At 44.8% G+C, this 15,705-nt stretch overlaps 7 protein-coding genes and 2 non-coding genes across 9 annotated transcripts in view; 5 read left to right on the top strand and 4 right to left on the bottom strand.

Moving 5' to 3' along the window:
• The window catches only part of LOC117135735 (flocculation protein FLO11), a 34,275-nt gene extending 32,594 nt beyond the window's left edge, over positions 1–1,681 (top strand). The window contains exons 6-9 of the mRNA XM_033296179.1: positions 57–372; positions 431–561; positions 624–791; positions 851–1,681. Coding sequence (XP_033152070.1) covers positions 57–372; positions 431–561; positions 624–791; positions 851–1,183 — 948 coding nt within the window. The 3' untranslated portion in view covers positions 1,184–1,681. The remainder of the gene's footprint in view (positions 1–56; positions 373–430; positions 562–623; positions 792–850) is intronic.
• A 63-nt stretch (positions 1,682–1,744) lies between these two features.
• Trnaf-gaa lies at positions 1,745–1,817 on the bottom strand. Its single transcript has one exon. It is a non-coding gene; the product is annotated as a tRNA-Phe (tRNA).
• A 157-nt stretch (positions 1,818–1,974) lies between these two features.
• Trnaf-gaa lies at positions 1,975–2,047 on the top strand. Its single transcript has one exon. It is a non-coding gene; the product is annotated as a tRNA-Phe (tRNA).
• Positions 2,048–3,224: 1,177 nt separating this feature from the next.
• On the bottom strand, positions 3,225–13,808 carry LOC117138106 (E3 ubiquitin-protein ligase Smurf1). Its single transcript, XM_033299968.1, has 8 exons — positions 13,292–13,808; positions 12,695–13,131; positions 12,598–12,636; positions 6,495–6,731; positions 4,233–6,435; positions 3,977–4,176; positions 3,757–3,920; positions 3,225–3,681 (listed from the first exon to the last, which is right to left on the bottom strand). Exons 2-8 carry the CDS (start codon positions 12,747–12,749, stop codon positions 3,397–3,399), a joined length of 3,183 nt encoding a protein of 1,060 aa, XP_033155859.1. The 5' UTR covers positions 12,750–13,131; positions 13,292–13,808; the 3' UTR covers positions 3,225–3,396.
• LOC117138111 lies at positions 6,983–7,239 on the top strand. Its single transcript, XM_033299973.1, has one exon. It carries the CDS (start codon positions 6,983–6,985, stop codon positions 7,217–7,219), a length of 237 nt encoding a protein of 78 aa, XP_033155864.1. The 3' UTR covers positions 7,220–7,239.
• On the top strand, positions 7,335–7,640 carry LOC117138112. The gene is made up of 2 exons (XM_033299974.1): positions 7,335–7,535; positions 7,601–7,640. Exon 1 carries the CDS (start codon positions 7,364–7,366, stop codon positions 7,532–7,534), a length of 171 nt encoding a protein of 56 aa, XP_033155865.1. The 5' UTR covers positions 7,335–7,363; the 3' UTR covers position 7,535; positions 7,601–7,640.
• LOC117138108 (NADH dehydrogenase [ubiquinone] flavoprotein 1, mitochondrial) lies at positions 9,197–11,360 on the bottom strand. The gene has a single exon (XM_033299970.1). The coding sequence runs from the start codon at positions 11,311–11,313 to the stop codon at positions 9,208–9,210; it is 2,106 nt and encodes a 701-aa protein (XP_033155861.1). The 5' UTR covers positions 11,314–11,360; the 3' UTR covers positions 9,197–9,207.
• Positions 13,809–14,042: 234 nt separating the features above from the next.
• On the top strand, positions 14,043–14,729 carry LOC117138110. The gene is made up of 2 exons (XM_033299972.1): positions 14,043–14,521; positions 14,580–14,729. Exons 1-2 carry the CDS (start codon positions 14,132–14,134, stop codon positions 14,655–14,657), a joined length of 468 nt encoding a protein of 155 aa, XP_033155863.1. The 5' UTR covers positions 14,043–14,131; the 3' UTR covers positions 14,658–14,729.
• LOC117138109 (methylosome subunit pICln) lies at positions 14,655–15,585 on the bottom strand. Its single transcript, XM_033299971.1, has 2 exons — positions 15,387–15,585; positions 14,655–15,300 (listed from the first exon to the last, which is right to left on the bottom strand). The coding sequence occupies exons 1-2, from the start codon at positions 15,503–15,505 to the stop codon at positions 14,772–14,774; spliced, it is 648 nt and encodes a 215-aa protein (XP_033155862.1). The 5' UTR covers positions 15,506–15,585; the 3' UTR covers positions 14,655–14,771.
• Between the last annotated feature and the right edge of the window lie 120 nt (positions 15,586–15,705).

Below are 15,705 nucleotides of genomic sequence, written 5' to 3'. Positions count from 1 at the left end.
CAATTAGGGATTCTAAAAATTGTTGTTTTCCTATTTATACATTTACTTTTTACCAGCTCAACGAAGTTTATTCCGGAGCTCCTCAGCTGAACAAGTGGTATAAAAAGGTGCGTATAGATAGCTTCAGCAAGGGCAGCGTCCTAGTCGACTACTATGTGGAGCTGGCCAACATAACCGAGGATGTGGATACCCTGGAAATCCGTCAATTGTTCCACGATGCCCTGACCAAGCCAGCTACTCCAGTTCTACCGGATAAGGATGCCCAGGAGAATGAGACGGATAGCGTCTCGGGACCGCAGGAGGAGCAGCTAGTAACGGCCAGCTATCAGATGGGCAAATACATTATTGATCCGGTGGCCACAGATTTTAGTGGTTAGTTTAGAATAACCTTTCTGTTGCTCTTGAAATTCTATAAATTTTTTTCTTGTAGTCATAGCCAAGAATGCTCATACTAATGTGGAGTTCGCAGAGGAAGATCTGCTTATTCCGCAATGGGCCATTGTGGTCATAGTGATTGGAGTAGGCTCCCTGGTGTTTGTAGTCATTTTTGGGGTCACAGTGGTAAGTTAGAAGATCATTTGAACAACTCGAGCCTAGTAACTATAATAACTATCCCTCTTTAGTTGCTCAACCGTCAGAAGAGGGCCAAGAAAACCCCCATTCCTTTGACCAACGACATGCTAAACGAGCTAAAGGTTAACCACATGGGTGGTGCGGACAACTATGGCGTGGATGATTTCTATAACATCGACGATCCTTGGAACGATACCAAGCAACCTATTAAGCCGAAGGTATGCCACATTACTTCTGCAGCTCTTTGCATCCATAGTTATAATACTGTCCTTTTCAGCGCTTCACCAACTCAATGCACGGTAGCAACAGTTCCAACATCTACGACAGTTGGCGATCCACCAGGCATCCGAACACCGGCGGGGATTACTTTTATGACCAGCAGCCAACCTATTCCCAGAAAGGAGACTCGCTGAAGAGGCCGCAGCTCCACCATGGTAACCACAGCAGTCACAGAGAGTACCCCGCCCACCACCACCAGGCGTCGCAGCAGCACCAGCAGGCGTACGGTCACCAGTATCCGGATGCCTTCGCCGATGCCCACCAGATGTACAGCTACAACAATCATGCGAGTCGGACGCGCTATTCCCGCGACTATGATCCCGATTTTTGAGCGGGCTCTCTTTTGACTCGACTGGAATGGACTGGAGTGGAGTGGAGCATCCATCCATCCGTGTACTAGCTTTAGTAACTTGCGAACGATTTTGAGTTGTAACTAAATAGCGTAAAGAATCGTAGTTGTAATGCTGCTATAATTTATCGTACTGCCTGCTGGCTTGGCTCAAAAGTCGTCCACTTTTCAGTACCCACAGCCGGCCGTAGCTAAACTAATTTAAGTTATATACTTTTGAATACTTAATGGAGCTGCTATATCTGGATGCCTTACACTTCCGCTTAATATACGTATGAAGGAAATGTTTCTTAATAGAACGTTAGGGGCTTGCCCCGGAAAATAAATAGTCATGCACTCTTAGTTAATCCTAGGTCATATTTAAAACTAGATACACTAAAATATATTCTTTGTATTATTTGAAGTACTGGCGGCTTGCTATACTACTAATGGATGTCTAGTTTTAGACAAAAAATAAAAAAAAACAATTTATACCATTTACATTTGCATGAATTTTTAAATTTATACCATTTACATTTGCATGAATTTTTATAAAAAGTAAATTGCCGAAACCCGGGATTGAACCGGGGACCTTTAGATCTTCAGTCTAACGCTCTCCCAACTGAGCTATTTCGGCAGTTGCAATTTCTGCGCGAAAAGCCGATTTTCACACCAGTAAAGGTTTGAGTCTAGGTGCATTCAGTGTTGTAAAATTCAAAATCCTACTAGCCAAGACCAAAACTTTTTAAATCTACGCTAGCACTAGTGCCATATTCTGCGCGCTCATAACATCTGCCGAAATAGCTCAGTTGGGAGAGCGTTAGACTGAAGATCTAAAGGTCCCCGGTTCAATCCCGGGTTTCGGCAACCTCTTTTTTTAATTTCCTGCATTTCAGTGAATTGATCTTTTCTACTCCGAGGTTAATAAAACAACAATTACTTAAGGCTCATTTATTTTTAATCCCTTTTGGTTAATGGAGCAGAGTCCTTGTCAATGTGCGCAGAATTTCTGCCTTAGAATCCTTAGTAATTTGATTTCTAGACCTCGCTAAAGCTAAAGAGTTAACGATCGATTTGTGTTGTATTTTGAAAGAGTTACTCCTATTTGCTTAAATTCAAGGGTTGAATCCTCGTTTACAATAAAAAAGTAATAGATCTCACATATGCACTACATTTGAAGGTTGGTGGGTATCGGGAATGGGAGGCTGGGTGGGGGTTCTTAAATAGCTACCAATTGTTTCGTTTTAATTAAAATCAGATAAAATTTTTACTAATATCACCTTCTAGAGATTTGTCCAATTCGTTTCCATTAAAAACTGATGTAAATATGATTTAAGAACGTACGTGTATATAAAAGTTTGATCCTTAAGAGCTTTGATTTGGCGGTGTGGCAATAATTGAAATTAAAATAAGACTTTAATTAAATAATTTGCATTTATTTAAAAACGTAAAAAATAATTAATTTTATGATTGAGTAATTTTTCAAGTGTTTTGTTTTCCTATCTTATTTTTCTCATATTTTTGGGTAGGCAATCATTTTGCTCGCATACTTATAAAATATGCGAGCGGGTAAGTCGATGAGTGTGTCAAAGGACTATTTAAAGAATAATCAAAAACTTAGCAATGGGTCCGATTGGTTTTTATAAATGTACAAAATCTAATCAATAAACATCAAAAATGTACTAAATTAAACAAAAGCACGAAAATTTGCCCGTCCAATGCCTACAATTAAAAATTGTTTTTATGCCTAATTATCAACTATGATATATGTATAATCTTGTATAATTGTATGTATAATTGGTTTCGTAATATTTTAAACTACAATTTATAACACGCGCCACGACGTAAACAAACAAAGGCCAGGATATATATATGTATATGTTTGTTTGGGGGTGTGAAAATGTATATACTCATATATATGTTTATATATATGTATGCACTTGGTAACTATGTATACGATGAGTCAGTAAATACTCGCTAAATTAAATTTTTAACTGCAAAATACGCAGCACACAAGATTAAACAGTGCTACGGGAGCAGTTCATCAACAAACAAATAAAAATATAAACTTATCATCTTGACCAGGGTCAGTACAATTTTGATTTCAAATCGCCTTGATATATGTTTCTTTATAATGTGCATTAAATATATTTAAAGGTGTCTATGTATATGCATATGCGTGGATCAGGTGAGGGTCACAGTGTCTCTTCTGGATCTTACTCCACGGCAAATCCACAGGTCTCCTCAACGGCCTGCGTCAGCTTGTCGCACAGTAGCTGGTACGTCTCGTAGGGCGGCAAATCGATCCGGTTAAAGCAGGTGTGCGCCTTGGGCAGGTTCTGCGTGGGCACGTCGGCAGTCAGGTGAATAGTAAACAGTCGTGGTCCCACCGCTCCAGTGGAGCCCTGTAGCGCTCTGAAGCCCTGCAGTGGAACTCGCGATGATCCCGTCACGAACTGCAACAGCCGGGCTCTCATCTCAGAACTATAGGACTCGACCACCTTGAGAAGTGTAAAACATTGTTTAATTAAGTTAAATAATCTTTAAAATAATCGCTAATAAGTAGCTATACACACCTGCCAGAACCACAACACCTGCATCGTTTCGTTCGTACAGTGCTTCAGTCTCGTATTGTTCCGCCAGTCGTTGACATCTATGCTAGAGATGCCACCAATGACCAATTCCAGTTCGCGCTCATCAAACGGTCTTAGGAGATGGCTGGGTATAAGCTCACAAAAACCTGGAAGATATGCATTTATTACTAAGGTTAAGGCAAAGCCAAATCCGACCACAAACCTTTCTGCAGAGCCAAAAACTGTTGTTCAATGCCGCGCATGAAACGATAGTTCACATAGAGCTTGACATACTCGCGTTTGTTCTCCTCCGTCACAGGAATGGAGGCACCGCCAGGCTTCAGTTCGTGCACCACCAGAGCACCAAAGCTATTGTTCTCTACACTGAATGTGGATTCAATGATGCCGCTGATGTTGCTCTCCCTAAAATGCAATGATAATATAAACAATTCCTAGATGTTTAAATGTATTTCACTCACAGCATCCAGGTGAGGCTGCGATGTAGCTCCGGATCCACGCCTTCAATATCACCAAGCGTAATCGGTTTGTTCAGCAGCTGCTTGTAGAAGGGTGTAGTGAACCCACCATCCAGACAGTGACCGTGGAACACGGCAATGCCCAGTGTGCGACCCACGAAATGAAAATAGGACAAGTGATCGGGATTCACACCGGAGTCTGGATTAATTTGCAGCGTGTAGTGATCATCCCTACTGTACTGGAATAGGCCATACTGCGGGTTCAACATCTCGCGGGAAAGCAGATGCAACCACTCGCGTGCTACGCCACCATAGTCCAGACCCTCCTCGCCCTTAAATTTAACCATTAGACGCTTGCGCATGTCCTTGGCCCGCATTTTCATTATCAGTCTATAGCTCTCCTCGAAAATCTCGTTGCGTGACACCTCCAAACGGCAGTGGCCGGACTGCGGCTGCATCGTTTGCAGCTCCGTGCGCAGAGCCCGCAGCTTGCCAACCAAATCGCGGCGGTACTTGGGCAAAAGGTCGGCGCCTTCAAGCAATCCCTGTGGCAGATCCGGAACAATCCGATGGGGCGGGTTTGTTGTAGTTGTGAGCGTCGTTGGAGTTGCGTTGCTCGCCGGCGTCGCCTGTGGTGGAACTGCTGCTGCGGCCGCGGGGGTAGCAGGAGTAGCCGATGGTGGAGCAGGTGTGCCAGCATTTGCAGCTGACGGTGGTACGGTTCCGCGTCGAATCATTTGCAAAATGCTGCCACTTAGCCGTGGATCCGTAAACTGTGTGGTTCGGTTGTTGTGGTCCACAAAGTAAACCCTTCCTGAGGCCGTCTTCCGCTGTTCCCAACCACTCGGCAATGGTCCGATAGCATCTAGCGTTAGATGCTGGGTGTCAAAATCACGTGGTATCCGAGGATCATGCCACGTGGAAACACCAGTGGGTATGTGATAAAAGTACACCTGCCCTTGTTGCGTGGTTCGCATTTCATAGCCGGGCGGCAGATCCAAAAATGGTCGTGCTGCCTGATTGGCAGCTGCAATGGCTGCCGAGGCGTACCTCTGCCCGGATCCACCTCCACCTCCGCCGCCAGATGTGCCCCCATTTCTTGTGCCTCGTGAAGAGCGTCGTCTCGTGGAGGACTCCTCACCTTGTTGCCGCGAGCTCCTACGCTGTGAGCGCTGACCGGGCGTTGCAGCTGTATAGGATCTACTTCCTCCTCCGCTTCCGGCTGGTGTGCTGTTCGCATTCGGACTGTGCACATTTCCATTTGCAGAGGGTGTCACTGAAGCTGGCGGCGATATATTTGGAGTTGGCGGACTTTGACTATGCCTGGGAGGAGTGGTTGTGGTTGAAGGTGAAGTAGTCGTTGCGGCATCTTCTTGCGTCCATCCGTTACTAGCACTCTGGGGCTGCGCCGCCTGGCCACTTCCATTTCCGCTGGTACTTCCATTCTGAGCATTTCCATTTACATAGTTCTGCTGACCCGTGGGGGATGTAGGCGTGCACTCTGGCGGAGCATGGCCATTCGTTTGGTGCTTTGGTGTTTTAACATGATTGTCGTTGCTGTGCAGGCGAAGCGACGCCGATGTCGTACTGCTGGTGGGTGTTGCTGGTTCGTTTGTCGGACGCTGCTCCAAGGTGCGACCACCTCCAGAAGATGAGTTCGATGAGGATGTTTTTTTGCCAGGCGTTGTCGTGGCCGAGACGGGCGTTGTGGGGCTCGTGTTCTCTTTGCCCACGCTGGACAGGATTTCCGTAGAGTGTCTACGTTCATCTGAAGCCGTCACAGACAAGTCCCGGCTGCGATGGCCGTTATTCATCAGGTTCGTGCAGGTTGTAGAGCGTGTTGGCCCAGCCGGAGCTTGTCGATCGCCGCTGTTACCATTGTGCGTGTTGTGCCGTTGCTGTGGTGAAGTGGTGTGGCTGCCTCCAACCACTCCTGGCTGTCTGGGTCGATCCCACTGCGTCGATTTGGTGGCATGATTCACATAGTAAACTCGACCGTTGTCCGTACGCCGCTCCTCCCAACCCTCTGGCAAACTATCTTCCGAGGAGTCATCTTCCGACGGTCCACGGACATCGCCACTGGGTCCTACAATGGCCAGAGGATTGCCACTACTGGGTCCGTCCTTCGAGAGCAACGAAATGATGATTTGACCACGCACAAGCTCATCGTCATCCGGCGACAGCTTTCCCAGATCCAAGCGTTGAACTGAAGAAATGTTTGTTTGTGAAAATATAAGTCAGTTTGTCGATATAGGATTCACTTACACCCAGCTCCTTTGAGGCTCTGTATGTTGAACGCGGGTATCCTCACACAGCCCAGGAATCCACTGCCCTTGTGTATCTTTCGCTGATTCCACACAGTTATCGTAATGGCATCCCCAATGCCCAGAAACAAATCGTAATGTGCATTCCATTTTGGATCCAGAGAGGATTTGCTGATTTCCGTTGAGTACACCTGCCCAGTTCCATCCACCTGCACCTTGGCAAAGGGATCGGGTAGACCTTCAATAGAAATATAATTCAAATGAGCAAAACCAATCAAATATAAATTGTTTAAAATTTGTTTGTTAATAATGTTAACTCTCTATTGTCATCGATCATTACAGAATGGAAAATGGGTCTATTTGACACCGATGATTACAGATAAAGCGTTAGATTTGAAATGCAAACCATTAATGCACACGAAAGTTCCAACAAATTGATCCTATTTAAAGGTGTACGAGTATCATAGCCTTGTTTATTTGTAATACAACATGAAGTGCTTTAACTTAATCGTGCTTTCGCTACTGCTGATTTTGGCTCAATTTTATTCAGCAGCTGATGGATATAGCCATCGTCATCCGGGCTTTGCCCAACGCTTGCAGATCAAGCCAGGCTGCTTGCAGCTGCCTCAGCTATACACCGAGGCTCCAACTCCAACGCCCACCATTATCTTTTCCTCGTTGGAAGAGGTAGAGATGGCGGACATCAGGAGAGTAGAAACAGATTAAACATCTTCTAGAGCAAATTCCCCCTGAGTGTGAGTTCCCTATTGGATTTACCTTATCGGCTTGGCACTGTGAAGCCCCTGCTTAATTGAGGCCTATATAAACGCTGTCACTTCATGAGAGCTAATCATAAGCAAATGCATCGCAATGCCTTCTAGCTGGATTCATTTGCTGGGACTGCTGGCCCTGTTTCTTTTCACGATCTTATCTTCTGGAGATGCCTCCCCCTTCGACGAGAGACGCCACAGAGGATGGAATCCGCGCCCAGGATCAATGCCGCAGATTCCCACCACACCACCTTTTAATCCATACGGATAAGGTGACATCTAATTATCTGAGAACTAACTAAATAAAAATATTGATCAATATATAATATGCATTTAGATGGACTACAAAGAAATGTCTAAAAATGTCACATATTGAATGTAGAATGCGTTTTTCTATAATAAGAATTCGGCTGTCAATCAAGGGGGAACTTTTTCCTCCACTTTTTGGTTTTGAGAATAAAGGGCAAGAAATGTCAATTGAATCCGAGGAACGTATGAGTGAAAATGTTTACATCCCGACCAGCACCAAACGTGAATGCGGTCAAGTGTCATTAGTCAGAGATAGAGATATGGAAGCACATTGCTAGACATGTGGAGGAATGGACGCAATATGCCAATCTCCGCTATCAGAACTGAAAATAGGAACCCCCGCTGTCGCATCGCTTTTGCTTATCGTCTTAGTCGGCCACCGATAATGCCCAGAATCTTGACAAATTAAGCGCTCGACATTCCGCTTGAATTAAACAATTAGGAACTACAATATCGAGCCGGGGCCGGTGATTTATGCGCACCCGGACTGGACTAGACTCAACCAGTCCCTCCCAGTCTGACAGCCACTGACTCATAACCCGGTAGATATCACAACTAGGTTTTTTCGCACACCCATGTTTGTATCGGAATCCATTCGTGAATCGTTATCTCAAGGCTGACGCTGTTGTCATGGCTACGGCCACAAGCGGAGCAAGAGCATATGCAGGCATTCTGCCATCAGCTGGTGAGGATGCCATCAACCCATTGCTGGACTCGCCCAGGTAATTCGAGAAGGGCACATTGCCACTTCTTCATCGCCTGTCGTCGCCGGGCAGCTGTTGATTGATTTTATGCAAGAAAGAACATACGACGGGTGGGGGAAGACATACTGGTAGGTAGACAGCAGAACATCTGAAAAGCACTCTATATGGAAGTTAAAGGTGTGTTTATGTTTCCGATGCAATGCGATTTCTTTGATTCCAAACATGCCTTTAAATTAGAAAAAGTCTACGAATCCCCATAAGATACATAGTACATATACACATACATTTATCGTTTATCCAACAGGCCTATTCCCTATTCCCTTGAGACAAACATTATTTTAATCTGCCTTGTATAAAAATAAATAAAAATAGTATAACAAAAAAAATGAGATATTAGATTGATTGCACAAGAATGCTGAAAACGCGCTGGGCGGCATAGAATTAATAATAGAACTTGGCGATTAAAACAAATTTTGAGCAACACCAGAAACGATAACGTGGACCATGATTCGGTCGTATATTAACAATAGCTGCTATTGCATTCCAGTAAACGCCGCCCACCAGCCCAGTTGCATAACCCATTATCCGAGTTCGCGCGAGGCACAGCTCCTCCTCGCTTCACGCCTGAGCTGCCTGAAAAGTGAGAAAGAAGAATGAAGAAAGCCAAAGGGGGGGATTGGCGACCGACAGACTCGCCGCCGGCTTTTGGGCCAACATGGCTATGTGTTCAACCCCCTTTGGCTTAACGCTACGTGGCACAATTTCGTAGCCCAGTCGACAAGGCGAGGAAGTTAACGACTGGCTGCACTTTCACTCGGACGGAAGCCGGTAGTCAGAGTCAGCGGAGCTTGAAGTCAGCCGCATGCCACGGCTGCTGTTCGAACTACACATACACATAAAACACGGGCGGTTTTGATGCAACTGGCACGCTTTATTCTGGACAAGGAGTCACCGTTTGACAAGGGAAACGCTCGGCCTGGAGTGCTTCAGCCTTAGCTTGGTCCTCGGCCGCCCGCTTCTTGATCCTCTCCTCGATGACCGGACGGAAGTTCCGGATGAGTCCTTGGGGCGGCCAGGCAGCACCATCGGCCAGGGCACAAATGGTATGGCCCTCGATCTGCTTCGTCAGTTCGAACAGCATATCGATCTCTGCTATCTGCGCCTGTCCTGTGACAAATCTGTGCATGATCATGTTCACCCAGTGGAGACCCTCGCGGCAAGGAGTGCACTGGCCGCAGCTCTCGTGCTTATAGAAAGCCGATAAGCGGGCAATGGCCTTGATAATGTCCGTATCCTTGTTCATAACAATCAAGGCACCCGTTCCCATGGACGAACGCACTGCCATCAGACCATCGTAGTCGTGAATCGCACTCGAGGCATGCTCCTTGGTAATGCAGGGTGTGGAGGAGCCACCCGGGATGATGGCCAGTAGATTGTCCCAGCCCCCGATCACTCCACCAGCATGGCGTTCGATAAGCTCTCTGGTTGGCATGGACATCTCCTCCTCGACGGTACAAGGGTTGCAAACATGACCAGAGATATTGAACAGCTTGGTGCCAGAGTTTCGGGTACGTCCAAAGCTGGCAAACCAATTGCCACCACGCCGGCAAATAGTGGGAGCCACGGCCACCGTTTCCACATTGGTCACCGTAGACGGACAGCCAAAGACGCCGATGTCGGCCGGAAAGGGAGGCTTGTTCCTCGGCTTACCCGCCTTGCCCTCCAGGGATTCAATCAGAGAGGTTTCCTCACCGCATATATAGGCTCCTGCTCCACGTTGCACATAGAGATCGAAATCGAACCCAGAACCGCAGGCATTCTTTCCCAGGTAGCCAGCCTTATAGGCCTCAATAATGGCATACTGAAGATTGCAAGCCTCGTTGTAAAACTCCCCGCGAATGTAAATAAAACCAGTGTTGGCACCCATAGCCCGTCCAGCAATGAGACATCCCTCTACCAGCTTGTGTGGATCATGGCGCATTATCTCACGATCCTTGCAAGTTCCGGGCTCGCCTTCATCCGCATTGACCACCAGAAACTTGGGCCTTCCATCAGGCGGTTTATGCATAAATGACCACTTCAGTCCACTGGGAAATCCGGCGCCACCGCGTCCACGCAGTCCAGATGTCTTAATCTCGTTAACTATCCACTTGTCACCCTTGGCTATGATCTCCTTCGTCTTGTACCAGTCACCGCGCTTCATAGCTGCCTTCAATCGCCAATCGTGCCGTCCGTATAGATTGGTAAAGATTCGATCAGCATCAGCAAGTGGTCCAAAAGTAGTTTTCGTCTGCGGTGGTGGAGTTCCGGGCGGTGGCCCCTTTGGTGGTGGTGGAGCGCCGCTTTTGGCAGGCGGAGAACCGCCCGTCGGTGGAGCAGAAACATTTTTAGGTGGAGGTGAGCCTCCCGGTTTGGCAGGCCCAGATCCTTTCGGTGGAGTTGATTCCTTGGCATGCACAGTCAGAATAGTTCTTCCTTGTAGAGAAGCATAATTCCGGCCTATAAAATTATCCCTCAGCTCGTCAACTCTTTCATCTAGTCGAGATTTCTTTTTTCTAGCCATATCTTTAAGCCTCTCTAACAAATCTGCCTCGAGTTCTTTTTGGTCGGCTGGATCTAAAACCTTCTCGACATTTTCATTAATAGGAAATTTCGTTGTGGGCGGAAGTTTCTCGGTTGGAAATTTGGGGCAATCTACCTCGGATTGTTTTATGCTTTCCCTTTTTTTTGCTCTTTGCTCAGACGACAGCAAATCGTCGTTACAATCGATTCGAGATCCTTCTCCCATAATCAGCAAAGGTTTGGCTGGCCTCATTAGGAATGGAATAACGCTTTCAGCGTCAATTACTTGGTTCTTCACATTTTGTATGCTAGAAGTTCGAAATATGTTTACCAGCTTGATATTTCCAGTTTTATTACCAGGTCGTAAGGCATTTTGAAGGCTTTTTACTTCTGTTAAACCTCTATAAGCACGAGTTAGTCCCAATGAAACCTTGTAAACACCACAAGCTCGGCGATTTACCAGAAACGATATCATGCTTTCGTCTATATGCTTTATCTGATTATCTGAACTCTCTGGAAAGTGTGTTGAATCTTTAGCAATCAAAGGAAAATTCAAAGCACACTACTTCCACAATTTTCGAACTTGATATGATAAAAAAAAACTTTACATTACTCACAAAAACGAATATCGGAAAGACCCATTATGGATTTTCCCTATAATGACCGTAAGCGCCGCTGGTTTTAACTAAAATCTTATCGCAAAGAATCGATAAAATATGAAGAACAAACTACTAGTGTATATACTAAGTAGTATATGGTAGTAGAGGGAAAATAGCAAATGAATGCGCCATATTCTGTAGTCAACCACGGAATTCAAGCATTAGCATTAATAAACAATTCATTTGATGTGACACCAGCGGCCACAGACCCATTTTCGGAAACCCAAATATCCCCCTATTGGAATCTCACGGATAAGGTACATCGAATTTGTTTTTTTTTTTTTAGTAGCACATTGAACAATGCGTGGCGCGTGATTTAAGTGCAACCAAGTGTACAAAAATGGACAAGAAGTGGAAAAAGCGAATAATAAATCACAAATACACAGAAAGAAAAAGTATATGCCGTGTGCGATTGTATTTGTGGACGAGCGAGTGAGTGAGCCGCAATGAAAGCAAATTAGTAATAATCACTTTTGTTATATCTAAACAAAATATGGGAAAAGAGCTCAGATATGGCACCGTTCGCACTCACCCACTCGACTTGATGGGCGCGTTGGGGGGAGGGGCTTTTCCGCAATTTGTATAAAAATGAAAGTAGACAAGAAAGGAAGTGCTAAATTTAGCGATACCTCATATGCATAGATGAATGCGAAGAAGAGGAAACAGCAGCACCACAAGCGCCGCAAATAAAAAAAAAACTTTAATTTACCACAATGTGTGTTTCGATTGGACGGCTAAACAGGTGCGTAATTGATGGTTTTCGAAAAGAAAACCAAACGCTAAAACAAAGCTTGCTGGGTCTGGCGAATGCCAACTGCTCCAAATGTCCCGTAACTAACCAAAAGTGAGTCAAGAAATTATCCCAATCATGTGAACAAATTACGAAAATAAGTAATTACGCAAAAGGCATGCTGGGTAAATAGTTTTAAGGAATTTCTTGCTATAACATTTAATATTTTATATGATTAACGATTAAGAAGAAAAGGGTGAAACTTTCATGCTTTTGATGACCGGAAGTTCCGCTTTCGGAACTAATTTAGAGCTTTTTGACTGATAAGTGTTAAGCACCAAGGAAATAAGATTAATATTAAAATACTTACGAAATAAATCCTTGCGGGCCAAATTTCTAGCACACAATACTGTAATTAAAGCGATATATTAGTGGGTTTTATTAACAATTGTTTTTGCTAGACTTACTCGTTATTCGAACTTTGTGTGTACCATTGCGACGTGGGTAATCCAATTTATTCATAATTTCCGACTTTTAATTGATATTGTTTGGTTTGTATAAAAATAAATGGATTTATTTTGTGTATTGATTATTTATATGTCGCGGGCATGTTGTTGTAGTTGTTGTTGTCGTTAAAGTGCCGAACGGAGAGCGAAGAAGAAGTGCAAGTAGAAGGTGGAGGAGAGGAAGCAAAGGAGGTGTAGGAGGAGCAGGTGAGGGCGGTGAGAGGTAATTTCATTGCCGAAGGTAACTGCAGTTGTTGTTGTTGCTGCTGCTGCTGTTGTTGCGGTAGCCTTGACGGTTGCAATTGTTGTAGTTTTTGCGTTTGTTGCTGTGTGTCATGGCACACGCACATAGATGTATTTGTATATAAATAATAACACCGATTTGCTCTTTTTATAGGCTGCAATCCAAAGATAACAAATGGAAATGGGTATGGGATTATTAGTAAGTTCGTTAGAGATAATGTGTGTATTTTCCCCCCAAGTGCAAAAACCCAACCCAAAAGCGAGGGCGTAGGTAGGAAATCGTTCAGGTAGGCAAAATATTCACGAAAAACTCACCCGAAATTGTTTTGCTGATGTTGTTGTTGCTGCTGCTGCACCTCACACGCACATGTCTCGCTCACTCTCTCAAGCACACACACACGGACGCAATTCACGCATGCTGCAGGGGAGAGCGGGAGCGGGTTCGATCTGTCTCTCTCTCTCTGCCACTCTATTATTTCACAAATTGCATTAAATGAAATACCACTGTGTGTTTAATTAACTTTAATTTAGTCGCTGCTCCAGTATGGGTGCCACACTATTTACTCGCACTAGTATTTCCTTCGCTATTGATGTGTGTGCGAGTGTGTGTGGTACTAAAATTTGCAATAATAAGCAAAGGAGGCACACTTGTATTGTTCTAGTTCACTAAAAATCGGACGAAAACTCTGCGAACAACGCACGCCCACACAGTTACTCGTTCACAGAACGCTTGATAGTGCGCGAATTATGCTGCCGCGGCCTCACGCGCTATTGTTTTACGGATTCCCATAAAAATTTAACTACAACTTCGAACGCCATTTTTATTAGTGGTGGAACAAAGTCTAGTGTTGGGTGAAAAATCGATTACTTTCTTATACTATCGATTTTTTAGTGGTAATATTCGTGGAAAACATAGCATATTGTAGTACGTTTGTAATCGGATACTAAATTTAAAATAGTATGAAAATAGTATGAACATAGCATGAAAAGTTTAGGTTGTTGTTATATTGTTACTATTGAATAAAACTACTATTGACTATCGGTTACTAAATCGATGAGTTTAGCTCTGACTCGAACCAACCTTCTCCAACGCAAACAAACAAACACATTTTGGCGGCGTTTTTGTTTACCTTTTATTTTGCGCAAAAATTAACAATGTCAATTACTCTAGATTTTAATGGTAAGAACTTTGCCAAGGGAAAGAATTTAGACGTGCACTACTTGCCGGCTAAAATAGACGGCGATGGGGAAGCGAATGTGGAAAATTGCTTCAACAACTACACACGTGAAGCAACCGAATTCGGCCCAGGAATCCTGACGAACGCCTTGCGCGGATATCCTTTAATGGGGGAGAAATTAAAAGTGCCCGAAGGATACCGCGGATTAGTTCTGCAAGAAACAGAGAAGCCCATCAGCGATACCTCCGACCGAAAGTTGCGGCTAACTGGGGTATTTCAGGATTTTACCTACTGGAACTACGACAAAGTGCCGTCCAACGGCGATCCCTACCGACAAGCCCTTCTTCTGCCGGATGTTGCTCAAGCTGTATGTAAATATAGATGCTCGAAGTACACCTAATAAATAACACATTTTATTTATTTAGCTATCACAGCCCATTAGCGAAGAGGATTTGGAGGCAGAAATCGCTCGTAATAAGGAAAACGCCAAGGAAAGCCCGTAGTTTTAATCGCGCTTACCGCGTTCTATTTATTACTCCAAAATCTAATCCAATACATATATATCGTAAACTTTATCTGGTATAAAACGGGATATTGATGTTTAAATAGATTATGCTTCACTCGTCAGCGTCCTCGAATCGCTCGTCGTCGTCGTCCAAACTGAGATTCTGCACGCCGTTGCGTCCCAGCGTCAAAGCATCATCCTCCTCCATGGCATCATCCTCTAAGCCACCGGCATCCTGCATAAGATCGCTGTCTTCCGAATCGCTGTTTGCCGAATCAGGATGAAGGGCCTGGCAAGTCGTCATGGCACTATACATAGTGTCTACGGTGTGAATGTCCTCCGGCATAAGCCAGCACTCTGTGACCTCTTCAAATTGCTCGTCTACGGCATCCTCGAAATTGTCGTCCTCATCGTGCTCATCGCTGCCATTTCCCTCGTCCACTTCCGCTTCCGAACCACCGCCATTCCGACCATTGACTGCCTGCTGGGGCGGATCTCCGTAGACGCCGTTCCACTCGACTTTGTGGTCCAGCATAAAGTAGATGCACTTCCTCGGATTCGAAGAGATACCGTGCAGGCTAACCTGCTTCCACTCAATGGATATACCCTCCGTCAACTCAGTTGGCTGCCAGGATAGCGTGCTAGGAACGAGAAATAATAGTTACTTTAAAAAATTTTAAAGAATAGAGAGCAATACCAGACGCCGGCAAAGCTCTAAAGCGCTCACTTTTGGGCAATGTATACGGTGCCTTCGCCCACCACTTTGTCGCCCAGTTTCAGCTTGATATTGTTAGCCGTATACAGCAGACCATGTTCCGGCGGGGAAACACGCATAATAAGAACCATTTTAATACAGTTTATTAAATTAATAGCAAAAAGCGCGATCAAACAACAAAACTTGCCAAAAATTCAGTGTTGAGTACCATTTTTTCGTCACCGTTTAAAAGTCTGGTAAGGGTGGCAATAACTAAGAGAGTAAACACTGGACTCTGGCAATGCTCTGATGTATTTTCCTTCTTTGAATTTAGAATCATCAGAACAGGTGT

The sequence above is a fragment of the Drosophila mauritiana genome, chromosome 2R (assembly GCF_004382145.1).
Source record: "Drosophila mauritiana strain mau12 chromosome 2R, ASM438214v1, whole genome shotgun sequence".
NCBI classification, from domain to species: domain Eukaryota; kingdom Metazoa; phylum Arthropoda; class Insecta; order Diptera; family Drosophilidae; genus Drosophila; species Drosophila mauritiana.
This window is presented reverse-complemented; position numbering and strand designations above follow the sequence as displayed.

What these genes read in the sequence shown, in the direction of transcription:
- LOC117138111 (XM_033299973.1), top strand. Translation starts at nt 6,983, where the DNA reads ATGAAGTGCTTTAACTTAATCGTGCTTTCGCTACTGCTGATTTTGGCT.
- LOC117138112 (XM_033299974.1), top strand. Translation starts at nt 7,364, where the DNA reads ATGCCTTCTAGCTGGATTCATTTGCTGGGACTGCTGGCCCTGTTTCTT.
- LOC117138109 (XM_033299971.1), bottom strand. Translation starts at nt 15,505, where the DNA reads ATGGTTCTTATTATGCGTGTTTCCCCGCCGGAACATGGTCTGCTGTAT. An exon ending in ACCGTATACATTGCCCAAAA is followed by an intron (nt 15,301 to 15,386) that starts GTGAGCGCTTTA and finishes TCTCGTTCCTAG; the next exon opens with CACGCTATCCTGGCAGCCAA.
- LOC117138108 (XM_033299970.1), bottom strand. Translation starts at nt 11,313, where the DNA reads ATGATATCGTTTCTGGTAAATCGCCGAGCTTGTGGTGTTTACAAGGTT.
- LOC117138106 (XM_033299968.1), bottom strand. Translation starts at nt 12,749, where the DNA reads ATGAATAAATTGGATTACCCACGTCGCAATGGTACACACAAAGTTCGA. An exon ending in GGCCCGCAAGGATTTATTTC is followed by an intron (nt 6,732 to 12,597) that starts GTAAGTATTTTA and finishes TTTCTATTGAAG; the next exon opens with GTCTACCCGATCCCTTTGCC. An exon ending in GTTTTTGGCTCTGCAGAAAG is followed by an intron (nt 3,921 to 3,976) that starts GTTTGTGGTCGG and finishes CATATCTTCCAG; the next exon opens with GTTTTTGTGAGCTTATACCC.
- LOC117138110 (XM_033299972.1), top strand. Translation starts at nt 14,132, where the DNA reads ATGTCAATTACTCTAGATTTTAATGGTAAGAACTTTGCCAAGGGAAAG. An exon ending in TGCCGGATGTTGCTCAAGCT is followed by an intron (nt 14,522 to 14,579) that starts GTATGTAAATAT and finishes TTATTTATTTAG; the next exon opens with CTATCACAGCCCATTAGCGA.